Below are 22,117 nucleotides of genomic sequence, written 5' to 3' on the forward strand. Positions count from 1 at the left end.
GGGGGAGATTCCTTGTCTCTTCTAGCTTCTGGTAGCTCTCAGCATTCCTGGGCTTGTGGCTGCATCACTCCAAGCTCTACCTCAGGGTCCTGTGGCCGCCTCCTCTTCTCTATGTCTATTCTCTGTGTGTCACTTGTAAGGACACTTGTCACTGATTGAGGGTCCATCTAGGTAATCCAGAGTTAGCTCCTTTTCTCAAGATCCTTAACTAAATCACACCTTTTACTGTATAATGTAACATTCACAGGTTCCAGAGGTTTGACATGGATATCTTGTGGAGTGGAGGTAGGGGAGCATTTTTTGGCTGACCACAGCACCTTTGCACGTGCTCACAGTTTTACAAACAGTTTCAAGAGGTTCACAGCTCTTTGAAGTCCATTTATGGACCCTATGGACTCCAGGTTTGAACTCCGTGCTCAGTGAGAAGAGCTTTACACCTTAGTGTATTCTAGTCTATTTAGTCTCTCTTCTATGTCATGTCTCCTTTTAATACCAAACTTGAAATGATGTTTTCTTCTTGTGACTTAGATTCTTCAATTTATAGTATGTTTTTTGAGTTAGTTTCTCTGGTTCCTTTAGGAACTATTTATCTTCTAATAAGATTTACTGTTAAAATAAAAGCCTTTTCCAATCCTTTTTACTTAATTCTGTTGCAAGGAGACTAACCTCTGTGTAAACTATAGATAACTGGTAATCCTTCCAGTGAGAAGAAAAACTTACCTTGATCGAGTACCTGATGTGCCAGACTTTTTAGCAAGTGCTTACATGTGTCTTCCTATAAATATTGAAAGCAGTCCTGAGAGGGAAATAATATCAACCCCATTAAACAAATGAGAAAAGGAAGACTTCTGGAAGTTAAGTAACTTGCTTAATGTGGATGACAGAGCTAGCAAGGGATGGAGCTGGTCTTTGAATGAAAGTCTTCTACTCTAAAGCCCATGCTATTTTCATTATACCTTGAAAACAGCACACTTCCCTTTTAATTGAATGGTTAATAATTTCATTAGACAGGGGCTATCCATAGTTTGGTTTTAGGGTCCAACAGACTTAGATTTCAGTCAGATTTATGGTGCTTACTTACAGTATTATCTTTTACAATATCTTCTCAGATTCTTATCTTTAAATAAAATTGATATAATGTAAAATAGATAGCTAGTGGGAAGCAGCCGCATAGCACAGGAAGATCAGCTCAGTGCTTTGTGATCACCTAGAGGGGTGGGACAGGGAGGGTGGGAGGGAGACGCAAGAGGGAGGAGATATGGGGATATATGTATACATATATGTATACATATAGCTGATTCACTTTGTTGTACAGCAGAAACTAACACACCATTGTAAAGCAATTATACTCCAATAAAGATGTTAAAAAAAAATTATTCACCCACATAAAGAAAAAATAAGATTGATAAATGGCCTGTTATGCCTTATGGTGCTGCTGTGGCAGTTGAGAGAATATGAGTGAAAGTCCTTTAAAATAAGAAAGTTTTCCTAATATGTGGTACAATTAATTCGTTTCTCCTTTGATTATATTCTTAGTACTTTCTTCTTTTAGTATCCTAGGTTTCAAAGCTTAGGAATATGGCCAAGCCTCAACTCAGAGGGTATATTAGCTCCAACCATGAACTTCTTTGCTTCAGGCTTCTTGGACAGTTGGCTGGCCTGAATGCTTCTATGTGCTTTCTGCTCTTTCATTTTAAGGGGCATCCGCAATTTTGTCTAGCTCAGCTCCACTTAGGATATCTACGTTCGTGGTGATTTTCTAAGCAGTTCTCTTCCCCAGGTCAGTTTTTAACTCCTCTCATTGCCTCTTTGCCATGGGTTTGGTTAGTGCCCTGGAACTGTGCTGTGGAGAGCCTTCCCCTTTTCTCTGTCCTCCTCCCCCAACTTCTTCGCACCCTCATTCATCTGTAGATAAGTCTGTTGCCCAAAGCTAACATCCCATCTCTCTTGCTTCACCTTACTGATTACTATCTCCTTCTATCTTTGCTCTTAGTCTTCCAGGATATAAAGGTACTAAAGACATTCTCACCTTAAAAAAAAAAAAAATCCCCTACTTAACAACTAGCTACTCTCCCTCATCCCGGCAGCCCTTCATCCCTTCCCTCCATCCCACATATTGTCAGTTCCTTTCCTGCTGGTTTCTGTGGTTTGTGAGATAATTGTGCAGAATTTTGGTGCTCTACCAGCCTGGCCCATGCCTACCTCTTAAGCTGCATCTTTTGGTATTCCTTTCCTTTATCCTTCCTGTTACATTGCAGAATGTCCTTTCTATCAAGAACCAGTCCTTTTGCTTAGATTCCATTCCTGCCTGCTTGCCCAGGAACCTTCCTCCATTGTTTTTTTTTTTTTTTTTGAATATTTTTTTTAAAAAATTATTTATTTATTTATTTATTTATTTTTGGCTGTGTTGGGTCTTCGTTTCTGTGCGTGGGCTTTCTCAAGTTGTGGCAAGTGGGGGCCACTCTTCATCGCGGTGCGCGGGCCTCTCACTGTCGTGGCCTCTCTTGTTGAGGAGCACAAGCTCCAGACGTGCGGGCTCAGTAGTTGTGGCTCACGGGCCTAGTTGCTCCGTGGCATGTGGGATCTTCCCAGACCAGGGCTCGAACCCGTGTCCCCTGCATTGGCAGGCAGATTCTCAACCACTGCGCCACCAGGGAAGCCCTCCTCCATTGTTAATCTCCTCTTTATTTAACTTTCATACAAACTCTGAAATTTCCAATTACTCTTAAAAAATTGGAAGGTCTGGTAACCGGGGTCCACATTCCCAGATATCGGCAACAGCCTGGAGCTGGATAGGTAGCTGCCCTCTTTGGGGGTGGGGCACGCACTCTGTTTTTAACACAGTCCCACTGCTCTCTTCTGTCATATAGGAAGCCCACTTCCCTCACTTTTGTCACCTGCCTGGTGACAAAAAAAGGGATTTTATATCTCCTGGCCTAAATTGTAGTATCTGACTTCTAAAAGTATCTCTGTAATCTGACCTCTTATTTACAGATACAACCTCATTTTCCATTTTTCCCAGTAGCAACTGTCTGTTCAAGGCCATTTCCCCCATGTCTTTGGTATCTCTTCCCTTCATGTTTTAGCTCCCAATGATTTCTTCTTTCCCTGCCTCCTGTGGTGCATAACTTCATGTGTAATGCACTAATCCCCAATTTATCTTTTATTCCCAATAAGTGAGCAGATCTCTTGAGGGCAGGGATCATATTGCATCAGTTAAAAAGTTTGCTTAAGTTTTATATGGAAGAAAATGTATTTTTAAAAAAACTGAAATCATCCAGCTCAGTGAGCTGCTGCCTCAGTAGGATGCTGGCATGATGACAGGCACATGCCAGCGGCATTGATGAGGAGCAGCAGATTCACAATTCCAGTCTCAAGCTTCCTCCAGGGCATAGATCTGAGGACTGGAAAGGCTGGCAAAATTGCTTGTACTATTTAAAATGTTCTCTGTTTCAGTCTTTTACTTCTGCCCTTCCATGCTCTCTCTTCTCTCACCTTTTACTTTTTCTCTCTTTCTTTCTTTTTTGCTAAGTTCCTATAGTTGAATTTAATGAGTTAATTACTTTGTGATAGAATCCCTGTGTACGTTTATGTCCCCCGCAGTGGTAGAATCCTGTTTCTCTATGAAGAGAATAAAACTAGTTGAATGAATGAATACATCAGTAAGTGCTTTGGGGGATAGTGAGCAGGAGGTGCTGTAAATTAATTATCCTCACCATCTGTATGTTTTTCTTTGCAACTAATTCGGTCAGTCAAGAAGCAGCCGTAGAGTTCTGTTTCTTGTATTTGATAAAATATCTGTGAAGTGAGGAACTTGGATTCAGATATCTGTAAATTCCTTTCTAGCTGTAAACTTCATTAAAATCAAAACCCCTACCATATGTAATAGTCTGATTCTAAAACTATTTAGAGCTCTCGTAGCAAAGCAGAGAAGTACCTACATTGCCCACTTATTTCCTAGCAATTTGGTGCAATCCTTTACCTTTAGGAGAAGTTAGAATTTCCCTTCTTCCAATTACTCATTTTAGCAGCCTAAGGCAGATACTACTTAATCCCACTGCTTACACTTTTCCCAATGGAAACAAATTAAAGTACCTTTGATTTAAATCCCCATCTCTGAATTTAGTATAGTGTTCTGTTGGTCAACTTACAAGTGAATGTAAGAAGCTATTTAAAAGGTTGAGAAAACAAAACTTTGAGCAAGTTGAGCATTTTGCATAGAGTGAAGTACTTTTATTGGAACATACTATAAAAAGAAACTTAAGATGTGAAGTCTTAGCTACTTCAACTCTCAGTGGTTTAATAAAATACATTTGAACCAGACTAGTCAGGGGGAGAGGTTTTTAGTTAGTGAAAGTGAGAAAATGAACATTTAAGAAACAGATAAAAAGAGTGCAGCCCAGTAGTAGTATCTTCCATTAATACTTTGATCTGGGGAGAAAAACCTTCCTGAATTACAAAAGTAATAAGTCAAATGCTGAAAACAGAAAAATATAAAGAAAAGAAAGAAAAATAACAGAGCAAAAATTATCTGTAGTTCTGCCATGCTTTAGTCATCATTATCCTTTGTAATCACATTCTCCCCCAACTTCTAACCCCTGGCAATTCCTGATCTGTTCTCTTTCACTATAATTTTGTCTTTTTTGAGAATGTCATAAAATGGATTTATGCATTATGTAACCTTTTGAGACTGACTTCTTTCACTCAGCATGCCTTTGAAAGTCATCCAAGTTGTTGCATGTATCATTAGAATGTTCTTTTTTGTTGCTGAGTCGTATTCCATTGTATGAATGTACCACAGTTTATATCCATTCAGCTACTGAAGGACATTTGGTTTGTTTCTAGTTTTTAGCAATTATGAATAGAGCTGGTATAGCATTCATGTACAGGTTTCTGTATTAACTTAAGTTTTCATTTCTCTAGGGTAGGAGTCAACAAACTATGCCCAATGGGCCAAATTTTCCTGTTGCCTGTTTTTGTATGGCCCTATGAGCTAAGAATGGCTTTTACATTTGTAAAGGTTTGTAAAAAACAACAACAACAAAAGAAGAATTTGCAACAGAGACCATATGTGGCCTGCAAAGCTTAAAATATTTAATGGCTGACCCTTTGCAGAAAAAGTTTGCTAACCCCTGCTCTAGGGTAAATACCCAGGAGTGGGTTTCCTGGGTCAGATGGTAAGTGTATTTTTAACTTTATAAGAAACTGCCAAACTGTTTCCAGAGTGGCTATACATTTTGCATTTCTATCAGCAGTGTCTACAAGTTCCAATTTTTCTGCCTCCTTATCAAAATTTGGTATTATCAGTATGTTTAATTTTAGTCATTCTAGTAAATGTATAGTGGTTGCTCGTCATGGTTTTAATTTGTATTTCCCTAGTGGCTGATGATGTTGAACATCTTCATATGGTTGTTTGCCATCCTTATATCCTCTTTGGTGAGGTGTCCAAGTTTTCTGCCTGGTTTTTAATTGGGTGGTTTGTTATCTTACTGCTGAGTTTTGGAAGTTCTATAAGTATTCTGGATACAAAGACACAAATCCTTTGTTGGATATGTGATTGCATATATTTTCTCCCAGTCTTTTCATTCTCTTAACAGTGTCTTTTGCTGAGCAAAAGGTTTAAATTTCGATGAAGTGCAATTTACTGATTTTTTTTCTTTTATGAGTTATGCTTTTCCTGTCAAGTCTAAGAACACTGCCTAACCCCAGGTCATGGAGGTCTTCCCCTAAATTTTCTTTTGGAAGTTTTGGAGTTCTAAGTTTTACATTTAACTGTATGATACATTTCAAATTAATTGTTGTATAAGGTATAGGTTTAGGTTTCATATTTTTCTAACATTGTTTTTTGAAAAGACTATTCTTTCTCCATTGGATTGACTTTACACCTTTGTCAAAAATCATTTAGCCATATTTGTGTGGTCTATTTCTGGGCTCTCTTTTCTGCTCTGTTGATCTGTGTGTCTGATCCTTCACCAATACCATGCCATTTGATTATTGTAGCTTTATAGTAAGTTTTAAAATTGGGTAGTGTGATTCCTCCAACTTTATTCTTCCTTTTCAAAGTTATTTTGGTTTTTCTAGTTTGTTGGCCTTTCTTTATAAGTTTTAGAATCCAATTGCCTGTATCTGCAAAAATTCTTATTGGCATTTTGATTAGAATTGTGTTTTACTTGTAGATCAATTTGTGGGAGAATTGATATCTTTAATGTGTTGAATCTTTCAATCCATGAACATGGTATTCATTTCATTTTGGCCTTCTTTGATTTCTTTCATCAGCACTTTGTAGTTTTCAGCATACAGATCCTGTCCATGTGTTTTAGATTTATACCTAAGTATATTTTTTGAGCTATTATAAGTTGGATTTAATTTTTAAAAATTTCTTATCATTCATTCCTAGTATAAAAATATGATTGATACTTACTGTTGAGTTTGTAGTTGTTTAGTAACTTTGCTAAACTCACTTATTAATAATAGGAGCTTTTTGTAGATTAATTGGGACATTCTACAGAGACAGTCATGCTATTTGTGAATATGGGCAAAATTATCTCTTCCTTTCCAACCTGTATGATTTTCATTTCTTTTTCTTTTTTCTTTTTCTTTTTTCTTTTTTTTTGCATTATTGAACTGGCTAGGACTTCTGGAATAATGTTAAATAAGAGAGGTGAGATTGGACGTCCTTGCCTTGTTCTCAATCTTAGGGAGAAAGCACTCATATATAATTAATACTAAATATTATGTTAACTATAGGTTTTGTGTAGAAACACTTTATTACATTGAGGAAATTCCTTTCTGTTCTCAGTTTACTGAGAGTTTTTTTTCATGAATGTATATTGGAATTTGTTTAGTGCTTTTTGTGCATCAATTCATATGTGACTTAGTCTGTTTGAGCTGCTATAACAAAATGTCACAGGCTGGGTGGCTTATAAACAACAGAAATTTATTGCTTATAGTTCTGGAGGCTTGGAAGTCCAAGACAAGGTGCCAGCATAGTCACCTTCTGATGAGGGCTCTCTTCATGTTTCATAGCCTTTTCACTGTGCCCTCATTTGGTAGAATGGGCTAGACAGCTCAGTGGGATCTCTTTTATAAGCGCACTAATCCCATTCATGAGGGCTCAACCCATATGACCTAATCACTTTCCAAAGTCCTCATCTGCTAATGCCATCACCTTTGGGGGTTAGGACTTCAACATTTGAATTTTAGGGGGACACAGACCTTCAGACCATACCAATATAATCATGAGTTTTTTCTTCCTTAGATTGTTAATATGGTGGACTATTACACTGATTAATTTTTAATATTCAATCAACCTTGCATTCCTGTGATGATAAACCTTACTTGGTTGCAGTGTATATTATTGGATCCCATTTTCTAACATTTTTTGAGGATTTTAATGGATATAAGTCTATAGTTTTGTTTGTTTGTTTGTTTGTTTATGGTTTTGGTATAAGGGTAATGCTGGCCTTATAAAGTAAACTTGAAAGTTTTCCCTTCTTTTCTGTTTTCTGGAAGAGATTGTATAGAATTGGTGTTATTTCTTTTTAAAATGTTTGGCAGAATTTGCTAGTGAAATCATCTGGGCCAGAAGAATTATTTTTTGGAAGATTTCTGACTATAAAATCAATTTCTTTAATAGGCTGCTTTATTTTCTGTCTTTCACATTAAAGGCTTTTTCTGGGTATCTGGTAATACATGATGATCTGTTCTTATTTAAGAGTAGGGGACTATAAAGTTGATTGGTAGCCCTGTTAGTGGCTGCGTCTTGTCCACACTAAGCCTCATTGTAGGATAATCTGATTGGAATACTTCACTGGAGAATCCTAAATGTCAGTATTTTTAGATCTTCTCTCTTGAGCTGATCAGATTTCCTAGAGAAGACTCCTCCAAACTCTTGCTGCCATATCCTGGGGCTGAGTGGGTAAAGGTTAGGCATCAGAGGGCTTGATCTTTGTTTTTAATAAGCACATGTTCACTTAGTCCTCATGTTGTCTGTACTATTCTCATTTGTTATTTAACCTCACTCTGATTTTACCACAGGCTTATATTGACCTAAATCATTTTGAACTTTCTAACTTAGTGGTTTTAAATGGATAGAGGTGGGGGTGGGATGTTTGAAATGTGTAGGCTCTTGAGGGTTGTAACAGAGAATGTTGGCCAGGTGTGCTAAAAGTTTTGCAATGCTGATGACTGCAGGAAGAATTGCTTCTCCCGAGATACCAATATCTCCCCTGTTGGAAACTGTCTGGGTTTAAGTTAAAGCAAATCTCAATACCAGTTAGAGTTAATTATCACTTATTATCTTTGAATTTCTTGCTCTTTCTTTTTCCATTCTTGCCAGTGGTGATTTAGATTATACTGGTATTTGAAATTAGCAACTATTTTAAAGTTTTCTTTTAAGCAGGTGACTAGAGTGGAAGTGAGAAGACTAGTTAGGAGGTCACTTCAGAAGTCCAAGAAAGAGGTATTGATGGCTTGGCCTAGAGTAGTAGTAGTAAAGAAGGAGAGACATAGAGGTTGCAGGATGTGTCTTAGAGATAGAGTCCAAAGGACTTAGAGATGGATTAAATATGGAGAATTGAGGAAAGGGGGGAATCAAAAGTGGTCTTAGGTTTGGTCTTGAATTGACTGGGTGAATGATAGTGTCCTTCACTGAGACGGAGAAGGCTAGGGTAAAGAGCTGGTTCTGTATTGAGCACATTAAGTTTAAGATACCTGTATCCTGGGCCCAAAGACAATGTTAATTTTTATTTTTCTTAGATACTCTTTGCCTCTTTAGACTTGTTTATTATTCAACTGTCATACAAAAAAACACTTGATCCTTGGCTTCTGCACCATTCCTTATTGTTGCCGCCCACTAACCTTATTTGTTGAGGACTTTGGGACTTGGCTTGTCCACCCCACTTTTTGGCATAATCACGGGCAACGTCAGGGGCTGTGTGGGCAACTTAACCGTTACTGTTTTCAAGGTTCCTTGATGTAGCCTGCCAGCAGTGACAGCATGATACAGTGGTTTTGAATCCCAGTTCCCCTACTTTCTAACTGTGTAACTTTGAAGATACTGCTTAACCTTTTGTGTCTCATTTTCTTCAATTGTAAATTGGGGATAACAGTGTCTGTACATTTGGGATTTTGTGAAGATTACATAGGAAAATAATGTGAATTATTTTCTCTTACTAATTATTAATGCCTGGCACATAGTAAGCATTCTATAAATGTTGGCTATTAAGATTATTAGTATTTAATTATATATCTATTTAATAATATATGCTACTATTATTCTTTTAGTTAAACAACCCCTCCAAAAGCTACACCTTGAGCCTTGCCTCCTCAAGTTTAACCTCTTAAATTAAATTAAATTAAATTAATTAAAGTGCCAAAAAAAGGGCACTGACCACAACTTCCTAGTACGTTCAGTATACTTGTTTTAAGAAAATAAAACAAAACTCATCAGAGCTAAAATTCCAGTGGTTCTTATTTACAGATATACATTAGATTCACCCGGGGGCTTTCTCACGTCTGGGCCCTATCTATGGGGGTTTGAGTAGGATGGGTAAAGGTGGAGATGGGGGATGGCTTCAAGTATCTCTACTATAATAGCCCTCCCTCTGTTTTCTTTAGTGAATTACCCCCTTGCTTGGTTCCTTTCCTCACCAGTCTCCTCTCCATTAATCAGTACCTTAATCTACTTTCTCACGGCTACCCTTCATGTCCTCACTCCCTTTTTATCTTCCTCTGCTAACCCCTAACTTTGGATGAATCCAACCCACTCTGCCTCCAATGTGTGTTACTGAAAGCCACAGTTCTTGAGCTACATGAGATTCTTTCATGTGTTTTTTTGCTCTCTAATCTTTACTATTCATATTAGAATACCTGACCTTACGTGACACAGTAGTTGTATGACTCTTTTAGTTAATAGTGACTTCAAAAGTAACTTCAACTGTCATGTAATCTAATTGCCCAGGATGTCTGTGATTCTATCATTTGTATCTCAATTATCTTCACAATACGTTTGAGTAGCATAATGATATTATTAATGTTTCTTAAGTGAGTCACAGAATGGTAAAATAGTTTGTGGCATCAGCTTGCAGGCATTTTTTTTTGCACTTTGAGAAGTAAGCTGTTATGGTCGTGTATAAAGCAACCTTTCTTCTCCACATTAATTCTGTTTTGTGGGTCAGTATAACAGCTTTAGCATCACTGTTTTTAAGGAAATTGTGATGGTTTATTGTTGTTTTTATTTTCTTTTTGAGATGTGAACTGTCATGATCAATTTTAGTCTAAAACTTTTGGGGGAGGTTTATTAATGTGTGTGTGTGTATGTGTGTGTGTGTGTGTGTAGTGGGTGATAATCTTTGGCTTTGGTTTTTAACAAGAAGTTTTAAAAATTCAGTTACAACTAGGGACCTTTTCTTCCAGATTTTACTCAGTTGTCTTTCATTCCCTTTGGAAATAGTGGACCTGACCCAGTTCTTTTTTGAGAATTCCTTTCACAGAACAGTGTGTTAAAATATTTTTGTCCTTCTAATCAAGTACAATGTAAGAACTGGCAGGCATCCATAGCTTCTGTTCTTTAACATGAGAATAATTCTATTCCTTGATTAAGATATTGGCTCCATTATTATACTTACTGGTTTGGATAGCAGGGTATGATTTGAGGAACATAGCTATTTCATACATAAAATAAATGCTTTTTCTCTACAAGCATTTTTTAATCTTGATTTTGTTAGTCATATAACTTTCTAACAGTGATCTTTGAAGTATATAATGGTTTGGTAAAAGAAAAATACCATAGATACTGGAAATGAAATTTATTGTTGAATAAAATTTAGATTGTTATAAAATCCAACATGACTTTATTGCTACATCAGGATAATTTTAAAAAGTTGATCCTTCTACCTTCACTTGTTTGATTTAGTATGTGTGTGAGTCTTAGCAAATTGACATTTAGTTTGAAAATTAATTTTAGCTAAGTTATGGCTGAGAGATAAAATATGTATTGGATTAACTCTTAATGATTATACCCTGAAAGTATTATAGAAATAAACACTGAGAACCATTTATAATACATAATGATAGATTTCTATGATAATGTTCTGGATGTTTAAAATACAGTGCTGTTGTTCTTTTCCTATAGTTGGTTAGAAAAAAACTATAATTTTGGGGGAATAGAATGGAAAAGAGAAAGGATGGGGAAAATTGAGGAGGGTGGAGTATATCAGTTTCAGAGAGCTGCCATAACAAAGTACCACAAACAAAGTTCCTGTGGCTTAAAACAACAGGAATTTATTCTCTCACAGTTCCAGAGGTTAGAAGTCTGAAATTGAGGTGCTGAGAGGGTTGTGTTCTGTCTGAAGGCTCTGGTGGGAAGGATCCTTCCTTGCCTCTTGGTCGCTTTGGGTGGTTGTCTGCAGTCCTTGGCTTGTAGACACATCACTCCAGTCTTTGCCTCCATTGTCGTGTGGCGTTTTCCCTGTGTATCTCTGTCCAAATTTCCCTCTTTTTATAAGGATACCAGTCATATTGGATATAGGTTTAGGGCCCATCCTAATCCATTATGACCTCATCTTAACTTGATACATCTACAAAGCCCCTGTTTCCAAATAGGGTCACATTCACAGGTTTTGGATGGATGTAAATTTGGTGGGACACTATTTAAGCCAGAACAGAGAGTTCTAAATTCAATTTATATTTTGAGATTTAAACCAACACACTAGATTTATCTACTTTATATAAAGCAAGTAAGATGCATTTTAAGTAGAAAACTTATTTTTATTTGCAGTTATATTCACACGTATGCTTTCCTACTGCACAGGCCTAGGTATCTAGTATTTTCCATTCATGTAGCAGAAATTGCATTAAAGGACTATTTGGTTATGAAACATCTATTTATATAGATGTGGAGCTAGAAGACCTTCCACATTACCTCTTTTTTTAAAAATTTTATTTATTTATTTATTTATTTATTTATTTATTTATTTTTGGCTGTGTTGGGTCTTCGTTTCTGTGCGAGGGCTTTCTCTAGTTGCGGCAAGCGGGGGCCACTCTTCATCGCGGTGCACGGGCCTCTTACTATCGCGACCTCTGTTGTTGCGGAGCACAGGCTCCAGACACGCAGGCTCAGTAGTTGTGGCTCACGGGCCTAGTTGCTCCGCGGCATGTGGGATCTTCCCAGACCAGGGCTCGAACCCGTGTCCCCTGCATTAGCAGGCAGATTCTCAACGATTGCACCACCAGGGAAGCCTCACATTACCTCTTAATAGCCTAATATTTATAGAACCAAGTTAGACTTTTCTTGAGTGTTTTAACTGCATTAGAATAATAATTTTGTTCTTATTTGTTTTATATCCACAGTGCCTGATGCTGATTTATTGAGTGAAGAATGAATGAAAGAATGGTGTGTGTGTGTGTGTGTGTGTGTGTGCGCGCGCGCGCGCGCATGTGTGCGGCACGCGCACATTCATTGAAGGGTTGTCAACAGAGACATGATATGAGGAGTTTTCATTTAGTAAATATATTCTCTCTTCACACATTGTTCTGCACTTTGCTTCTATTACTTAGAGTATATCATTCCATATTAGTGTAAAAATGCTATGATTACATAATATTCCATTGCATGGATATATTATAATTTGACTAGTCTCCCTTTTTATTTTTAATTGTGACAAAATACACATAACAAAATTTACCATCTTAACCATTTTTAAGTGTCAGTATTAAGTATATTCACATTATTGTGTAACCAATCTCCAAAACTTTTGCATTTTACAAAACCAAAACTCCATACTAATTAAACAACTCCCCAGTTTTCCCTGCTGTCAACCACCATTTTAGAAACTTCTATGAATTTGAGCTAGTCTCTCTTTTTAGCTGTTATCATCTTTGCTCTTATAAACAATGCTGCAATAAAGAGCTTTGCATATGTGTCATTTTACACATGAATAAGTATATCTGTAAGATGAATTCCTAGAAGCGGACTTGCTGGGTAGAAGGATTTTCACATTTCTTAGTTCTGATATATATATCGCCAAATTGACTTCCAAAACTCTTGTACCAATTTATACTCCCCCTGCTCCCACACACAATGTATATCAGCTATTCAAGTATGTTTCAGTAAAGTTAGCTTGTCAGCTAAACTTCACTGGCAACTTGGGAAAGGAAAGGCCGCTGTGAAGGAAAGTTGGTGCTGCTGGGCTGTCCCCAGTGTTCTACGTCGATTCCTTAAGGATTACTTGACATCTGTAATGTAGTTTCCATTCTGCATTCATTTTAAAAACTTAAAAGCTCTCGCCATACAGTGTAAGCTATTTGTGTGTTAGTAATAACTTCTGAGAGAATGACTGGAATACCTCACTTTGCAAGTAGGTACCACAACTGAATATATGTTCAGCCCAGCTGAAATTCCCTTAATACAAGTCTTTAAGATCTTTAAAATGAATGCATAGATGCCTTGCTTAAATGGCTGTTTTTTTTTTTTTTTGGCTGCATTGGGTCTTCCATGCTGTGCACAGGCTCTCTCTAGTTGCGGCGAGCGGGGGCTACTCTTCGTTGCGGTGCGCGGGCTTCTCACTGCGGTGGCTTCTCTTGTTGCGGAGCACGGGCTCTAGGCGCGGGGGCTTCACTAGTTGTGGCACGTGGGCTCAGTAGTTGTGGCTCGCCGGCTCTAGAGCGCAGGCTTAGTAGTTGTGACGTGTGGGCTTAGCGGCTCAGCGACATGTGGGATCTTCCCAGACCAAAGCTCGAACCCGTTTCCCCTGCATTGGCAGGAGGATTGTTAACCACTGTGCCACCAGGGAAGCCCTTAAATGGCTTTTAATAAAAAGAAAAAATTAGCAGAACTCTTTTCTCAAATGAACTCTTATGAGGAGCTCCGCTATATTGGGGTGACAGTGAAAGGTGACTGTGAAGGAGGGAGGCTGGCAGAGGTAAAGCAGGTGAGCAACAGGTCTCCCATCCCTATTTCATCCAGAACTATTACACACAGGTGAGTCAACTTCTTTCCTTATAGCAGTGAGTGAGATGAGTGAATGCTAACATATATTCAGCCTCTGGTAATTCACGTCAGACATTTGAGGAACCTAGAACCTTCTTTGTAGAGTCCTGATGTTTGACACTGATGCTCAATTTTATTTTTTTGCGTGTAGTAAATTTGGTATAAAATGAGGCGTACCTACTTGGAGATATCATTATTTTCCTTAGAGTGTACATATAGGTTTTGGTGCATTGACTTTTCATCTGGAGATTTTTAATAAATGTAACATCCTTAATTAGTTTTCTTGTAAAATGAAAATGCTTACACATTTTATAATACTTGCATATTTTATTATAAAGTAGAATTTAAGGGGGCTTTGGGAACCACCTCCCAATGATGATCAGTATTAAGTTTTGAATTCATTTCCCCAGACTTTTTTCAATGCATTAAGTTACATGTAAATTTTATTCCTTCTTTGAAAAGATGGGATTATATTATATATACTGTTTTGTGGTATGTTTTGTTTACTTGGTAAGTCCTTTTGGGTTAGTGTATATAGATATCCTCCATTCTTTTAATGGGTTTATACTCTTCCATTATATAAAAATTATCCATTCCCCTGTTGGTGAACACTTAAGTTGCAATAAATATCCTTTGTGCATATCTTTGCCTGTTTGGACAAATGTTTCTATAGGATAAACTCTTAAATAGAATTTCTAAATCAAAGGTATGGCCGTTTTACATTTTAACGGATATTTTGGGTCTCTATAAAATATGAACATCCTGATTTCTATAGGAAATAAACTTAGTTCTAAACTTTTAGAAGTTTTAGCTAAGTGATGTATCATTAATGTGCACCAGTGTTTCTAATATAAGGCTTCTGGAAATGTATAAACTTTTTAAATGACAGCTTTGAAACTTTTTGTTCTTACAGTGATGGAATGGGGGGAAGATATTAAAGCAATTTCAAAAGATGAAGCAGTAATGTTGGTGAATCATCAGGCAACAGGAGATGTGTGTACTTTGATGATGTGCCTCCAGGACAAAGGACTGGTAAGCCATCCTGAAGGCAGAGATAGACTGCAGAAAGGGGAGGTTAACAGAGAATCAATTTAACGGTCTTACGACAGTTGGGAATGTAGACTTACACTTTAATATGTATACTTTTCATGAAAATTTAGAAAAATTTAAAAAGAGAAATATACTATGTATATAACTCTAAATTACTCTAAGAGAGGAATTTACAGACCTCAAGAAAAATAACTGGGATAATGTGGATTATATCTCCACAAAGCTGTTTTTTAAAAAAGATAACTGAAATGAAAGCAAAGTTAATATGGTTCAGCATGGGGCTGTCTTGAGGTGAGTGGTGGATTGCCAGTTTGAGAAATACAAACACAAAAAGCAGTTTGCTTAAGATAGAAGAGCAAAATTGGACAGGGAATTAGGTGATCTTGGGGATCTTTAGCCAGGAGAAAGTAAAGTAAATATTATTTTGGATTTCACTTAGAAAGCAAATTGAAAGGAAAGATATTAGGGCCATTTTATTCAGTGTTCTAGGGCTGTGTTTGAACTGTTGATTTCACATTGCTTATATTGCTACCTAAAACACACCTGTAAACTGGGAGGGTTTAAAATAAAGTCAGTCCTTAACATTAAAAGAATTGTTACCTTAAGAGAAGGTAAAGCGGTTATGTTCATAGAAAAGTAAATAAATAGAAAATATATAAAATTAATGGAATTAATATTTGGCCTAATAGTGAAGAAACAAACCAATAGGTATTTTATAAGCGTTTCATATTCATGGTCACCGACTATAAATATAGAAGACCATCCTATAAGATACTATCCCCTTAAAGCAACTAATAATCTAGTGGTAGGTGGAGAGAGGGAATAGCAAACAATACTTAATTGCAAAGTGAGAAATATTCAGTGGAAAGTGAGCTCACCATGTACTTGGTGGATATAGAAAACTTTGTGGAGGGGAGAGGATGTAAACTTGACCTTGAAGGGTGAGTAAAATTTAGTTAGGCAGAGTAGTGAAGCAAGGGCCTCTTCTTTAATGAAATAATCTTGGCCAAAACACTAAGGCAAGAATACGCCTGATGTGTTTAGGTCCCAGAGAGTTTGATTCAGCAGCTCAGGGGTCAGAAAATGAGGTGACAGTAAATGGAAAATATGTTTGCTTATTATGGAATCTGTTTTTGTTGTTTATCTGAAAAGCAGAGGCATAATTTTGCTAGAATGTAGAATAAATTCAGTCCTTTCTTATATTCAGAATCTTATATTCGGAATTGTTAAAATAAAAGAATATCACTGTGTAGATATATTTGCATTATAATAATATTTATTGCCTGTCCCCTAAATTCTTGATGTTAAAATTGTGTAAAAACTAGTTTATTTGGCTTTGTATCAAGGAGAACATTTTTATGCTTACCGATAAGATACTTACATTTATAGTGATTTTTCTGAGGGCCTACAGTGTCTTCTATTGGTTTTTGAATCTCAAAGAGTGCTTAAAACGGTGAGTATAAATACGCCTAACTTTGTTACTCTAACTCCAGTTTGGCAGAGATGATAACTGTATTAACCAGAGTATCAGGTAATCTGAGATTCACCGATATTGTGGACAAAAAAAATTTTGATTTGTTTGCTTTTGTAAAAAGATTTTAGTTAGTTGGTCTTTGGTTCATTTTTCTGTCCAGAGTTATTTTGTTTTTATTTTCAGATTAATTATACTGATATTACTATCTAATATTACAAAATAATTTGAAACCTTGAAGAATTTTTTATCTTGTTTCATAAAGGAGTAATTGAGAAATAAAAAGGTGGAAGCATTAAAATCTCTGCCTCCTGCGTAATAAGTATAGGGCAATATTAATTTACCTTCACAAGTAGGAATGTTTACTTGATTAATTGCATACTCCATGGGCACTTTCAAAGAAAGAAAGCTAATGCTAAATTGTGGGCCAGTTTAAAAATACTAGTTTAATGGTGATGTGAGTATAACATAGCTTTTTGAATTCAGGAATTCCTGTAGCGCCTGTCGTTGTTCCTCAGTGGGGGCACTGCTTGCATTTTCGTAGGACGGCACTGTTGTTCTGGACTGTCCTGCTGCACATTGTTTTCCTTACCTGGCCGCAACCTACTACATGCTAGTAGAACTCCCTAGTCATTATGACAGCCAAAATTGTCCTTGCAGACTTCTAAACTGGCAAACCATTGACTCCACTAAAATTTCAGAAGGATATAAAGAACGGAGCCATTCATGTAAGCCTCCCCAGATGTTTTGACATGTAGAAAATTCGTGCTTCCGGGTAAAGAATAATTGATGTAGAGCAATTTTGTCCCTTGGAAATACCTAACAACGTTCTGAGTGACAGCCTGTGAAACGTCGACAGAGTTGATTCAGGCAGCTTGTGTTTACTGACCTCATTTTTTCCGAAATATGAAACAAAGGATTAGTTATATTTTCTAAACGTGCTAGTACCTTTTTAATAAGTATCTGTGAAGTGAGGAGTCTTGCCCTTTTGTGGCAATTGATGATAAAACTAAGAATTTTTATTTCTATCAATAGAACTTTTAGATATGTAATAAATATTTATTGACTTGTAACGTTTCCCCTAAAATAAGTTAGGACAGAATTATCCATACAAATCTCAGAAGATAGCTTGGCTGTCTTACTGAATTTGTTTTACGTTACCCTTCTAACTGAGGCGGTAAATCCACTATAAATGTAAGATTAAACATAAAAGCTAGTTACTTTAGTGTTGGTATTAAACCCAGAGAGCAATAAATTGCAGCCACACTTCATACTGTGTGTAAAGCTCAAAGGTTTTACAGGTTGAATCCACTTGCTTTTTGTTTTGTTTCTTGGGGCACTTTTCAGCAAATTCCATTTAGTTCAGATCTCAATTTATCTAAACAAAGTAGTTATCATTACAAAGCAAAACAAGATTCAAAAATGAGATGTTGGTGATTATTTTATTCTGTATTAATTGACTTGGGAATCAGTCTTTCATGTATGTATCTTTATTTTTTTAAAGTTATTTTATATGGTAAAACTGTTGGAATAGGAGTCATGTAACTGAACTATTCAGTGATACTGAAAAATTACATCAGAAGCTTGAATATTATTTGTGGGCTTTTATAATGTTTTTGTAAAAGCAACACATGGATGTCAATGCTTAGTTTTTTCCTTATATGTTAGTTCATACAATTTGGTGCTCAGAGATGAAGTTTACATTTGTTATTCCTATAGGAACCAAAGTGGAACTCTGTTGCTTTCTTGATGGAGGCTGTAGTTTTCACTTTATTTATTAAAGGCTTATAACAAGGGATGCTGTTATCTCAGCAGGGGAGAACAATTAACCAATTCATTAACTAGGTCCTGTTTACACTTACTTTTAATTTTGAAATTTGCTTGAAATAAAGTCTTCTGATCTTGATATGGCTATTACCTCTTATCAGCAGTGGATAATATTTTTGTGTTTAAGAAACTGAGTATTTTTATGCTGGCAAAGAGTATGGCCTTGTATAAACTAACAAATACTCTTCATGATATAATAGAATGTGTAAATCATTCTACTAAATGAATTTTTAAAAAATTTACAGTGTATTTATTGACTAAATGAATTCTTTAATGTTCTTTTATTTTGGATATTTTTATATTTTATATTATTATAAATTTTTATATTTATATCTTTATATTTTATGACTTTTAATATTTTAGCCATTAAGTTAAGGTCACATTTTATAAAGCCTTAGTGCTTATTAATTAAATGTGTAGCCCTCATTTGATAACTTAGGCATATTGTATTGTTTCAAAATAACTTTAAAAGTTATATAAGAATTTCCAAAGGTTTCGTTTACATAGAACAAGTTGGAAATCATTAAGTTCAAATTTAAGAAGTCAATTCAGTTTTATTTGTTACCCAGTGATATGTATATACCTGTGACTTAGGAATCCAAGACTTGGAATCAAGACCTGTAATTTTTTTTTTTTAAGCACTAACATAGCAATAAATATATTATGTTTAAATAGTCTAAATACAGCAAATTAAAGAAAGATTGGTGGAGTAAACATATTATTCAACAATATTCTGTCTACAAGAAAATCATTTCAAATACACTGAACTAGTTAGTTTTAAGGTAAACGATATAAGTATAAATATATATATATATATATATATATATATCTCATGAACACATTAATCAAAGAAAACAGTGAGATTGGCCATATTAATATCAGAAAAAGTAACCTTCAAAGGAAAGAAAATTAATAGAAACAAAGAGGACCGTTACATAAAAGGACCAATCTTCCAGGAAGGCATAACAATCTTAAATGCATAAACACAAAACAACAAAACCTCAAAATGCATGAAGCAAAAACTGATAGAGATGAAAGGAGAAATAGATAAATACAAAATTATAGTTGGAGATTTTAGTACCCATCTATCAGCACCTGATAGAACTTATAGACAGAAAATCAACAATGATATGGAACTCAACGACACCATCAACCAATAAAATCTAATCAAAACATATAGAATACTACACCCCAAAACACAGAATACACATTCTTTTTAATCATCTGTGGAACATATACAATGATGTTCTATATCCTGGGCCATAAAACAAACTTCAATACATTTTAAACATTGACCTAATACAGAATAGGTTATCTTAATATAATGAAGTCAAATTAGAACTCAGTAGCAGAAAACAGCAGAGAAATCTCAAAATCCTTGGAAATTGTACAACACATTTCTAAATAATGCATGAAGACCTGTAATTTTTCATGTAGTGCTTTAGTTGTAGAAGTAACATTAGATTTAAGATAGGTTAATTAAAAGTATGCTTGGATGATTATACTTAAAATTTAGAGACTGGCTAGACTATAGTCAGGTTTTTTTTTTTTTCTATTCAACATTTATTTCTTGCTTTTAAATATTTTAGGTTGTTGCTCAAATGATGTGGTTGATGGATCATATTTTTAAGTACACAAACTTTGGAATTGTTTCTCTAATTCACGGAGACTTCTTTATCAGACAGGTAAGTAATGAGCATTTTTTTCCACAGTGATAGCCTGATCAATCTGATTCTTTATTGTAAAAAGAGGCATCACAAAACCAGTTATAATAGATAGAGCCAGTTCTAGTTATCTCAGGGAGCTGGGAATCTTTTTTTCCTAAAACATTTATTTCAGTCTGAATTTGAGTATGCGTAAACATTAAAATCTAATTAAAATTAATCTCTACCCTCCTCGCTTCTAAACAGTTTACCAAGCGCCTGCCACATTCTCAGCTCTTCTGCTTCTTAGCTGTGTGAATTGAGCAAGTTATTTAACCTCTCAAAGTTTCCTCATTTTTCAAATGAGAATAATGAGTACTCCTCTCCCAGAGTTGCTGTGGGGATTACATGAAGAAATACGTGTAAAAAAAAAAAAAAAAGAAAGAAATACGTGTTACACGCTCAGAACAGTCCCTGCTACTTTCATCATCTTCATCATGACTACCACTATCATCATCTATATTATCACCGTTATTTTTATTTACAAGTCACCGTTATATGATACAGAAGGTATCTATGTTAGCAGTTGGGAGATTGTTAAGTAAATAAGATTACCAGTCGGGAGAATATTAAATAAATAAATAAGAGGAAATATTTTGCGAATTCATAGTATGAAAAGTAAGTATGTCAAATTTCTGTAAATCCAGAAAAACCTTAGAGGAGAAGATGATATGTGGCATAAATTTAAAGAATGAGTATGGGTGTGATGGAGGAAGGTGGATTGGGAATGGGTCGCAAGCATTAGGAATAGTTTAGTATAGGAAAAAGAATAATGCCCTCTTATCAAGTCAGCATACAGGGACTTCCCTGGCGGTCCAGTGGTGAAACTCCGCGCTTCCAATGCAGGGGCTGCGGTTTCAGTCCCTGCTCAGGGAACTAAGATCCCACATGCCGCGCGGCATGGCAAGAAAAAAAAAAAAGAAAAAGTCAGCACTACATTATAGTGTTTCCCTGATACACTACATGCTTTATTTTCTCAAAAATGGATAACCAAAATATGATATCAAGAGTTTTTATGTATGGTAATGCCACACTTATCTGGTGTTTATATATTTAGCCACTTCACCCTGGATGGTGCAGTACCTTGCACGTAGTAATTACGTAATGAATTGCTGGTGAATCTAATTAAGCCTCTTCTGAGCATCACAAATTCAGAAATAAGCTAGAAGTGTGTGGAAAAACTTCTAAGCTCTATGAAAATAGGTTTCCCCAAACACATATATTATACTTTGCTCCAGACAGTTTTTTAAATATTTATTTATTTATTTGGCTGCACCAGGTCTTAGTTACAGCACACGGGATCTTTGTTGTGGCATGAGGACTCTTAGTTGTGGCATGCATGTGGGATCTAGTTCCCTGATGTGGGATCTAGTTCTCTGACCAGGGATTGAACCCAGGCCCCCTGCACTGGGAGCACAGAGTCTTAACCACTGGACCATCAGGGAAGTCCCCTCCAGACAGTTTTATACACAAAACATATTTTTGTTTTTCACATTCTGTGTAATTGTCTAGTTTTTTCTGGAAACATCCTTGGTTTTTCTGAGCAGAGAGATGGAAAAAAGCAGGCACTGGAACCCCAGGAAGAATTGGGAATGGGGATTGGCCACAACAAGGTTGAGACAAAATAAACAGTGATCAGAACAACTTAAGGAAGAAACTAACCTAATATCTTAGAGTGTCACTGGAGGGGAAGACAGGAGAGATTTACAAATTCATTTCTGAAGAGCAGAAATTTTTTTCCCTGTTAGATAGTAATAAAAATCTATAACATGGGGGAAGGGGAGAGAAAAAAAAGTATTAATGTTAAAGAAAATCTCTTGGGACTTTGCTACTAAACATTTTTGACAAGATATTTCCAAGAATATTAAAAATATTTTACATGTACTCTTGGGAACTTAATAAGTAAAGCTTAATTATAATCAATTCAATTCCATAAATTAGCTAAGAAAATTGTTACTTAGTTTGCATTTAGAATAATTTAGTCTAAAGACTGAAAGTATACAAATTATTTTGGGGAGCTTCTGTAATTGTGTTGGCTGGAAAATTATTAGCGAATTGATCATACTAAAAGGAAGA

General features: G+C 35.9%; 1 protein-coding gene across 3 annotated transcripts in view; it reads left to right on the forward strand.

Moving 5' to 3' along the window:
* LPGAT1 (lysophosphatidylglycerol acyltransferase 1) overlaps nt 1–22,117 on the forward strand; it is a 77,073-nt gene that overhangs the window by 17,896 nt on the left and 37,060 nt on the right. For all 3 annotated transcript variants that reach the window (XM_068541476.1, XM_068541475.1, XM_068541474.1), the window contains 2 exons: nt 14,904–15,022; nt 19,928–20,023. In XM_068541476.1, the coding sequence (XP_068397577.1) occupies nt 14,904–15,022; nt 19,928–20,023 (215 nt within the window). The remainder of the gene's footprint in view (nt 1–14,903; nt 15,023–19,927; nt 20,024–22,117) is intronic.

Source organism: Eschrichtius robustus, chromosome 3 (assembly GCF_028021215.1).
Source record: "Eschrichtius robustus isolate mEscRob2 chromosome 3, mEscRob2.pri, whole genome shotgun sequence".
Lineage (NCBI taxonomy): Eukaryota > Metazoa > Chordata > Mammalia > Artiodactyla > Eschrichtiidae > Eschrichtius > Eschrichtius robustus.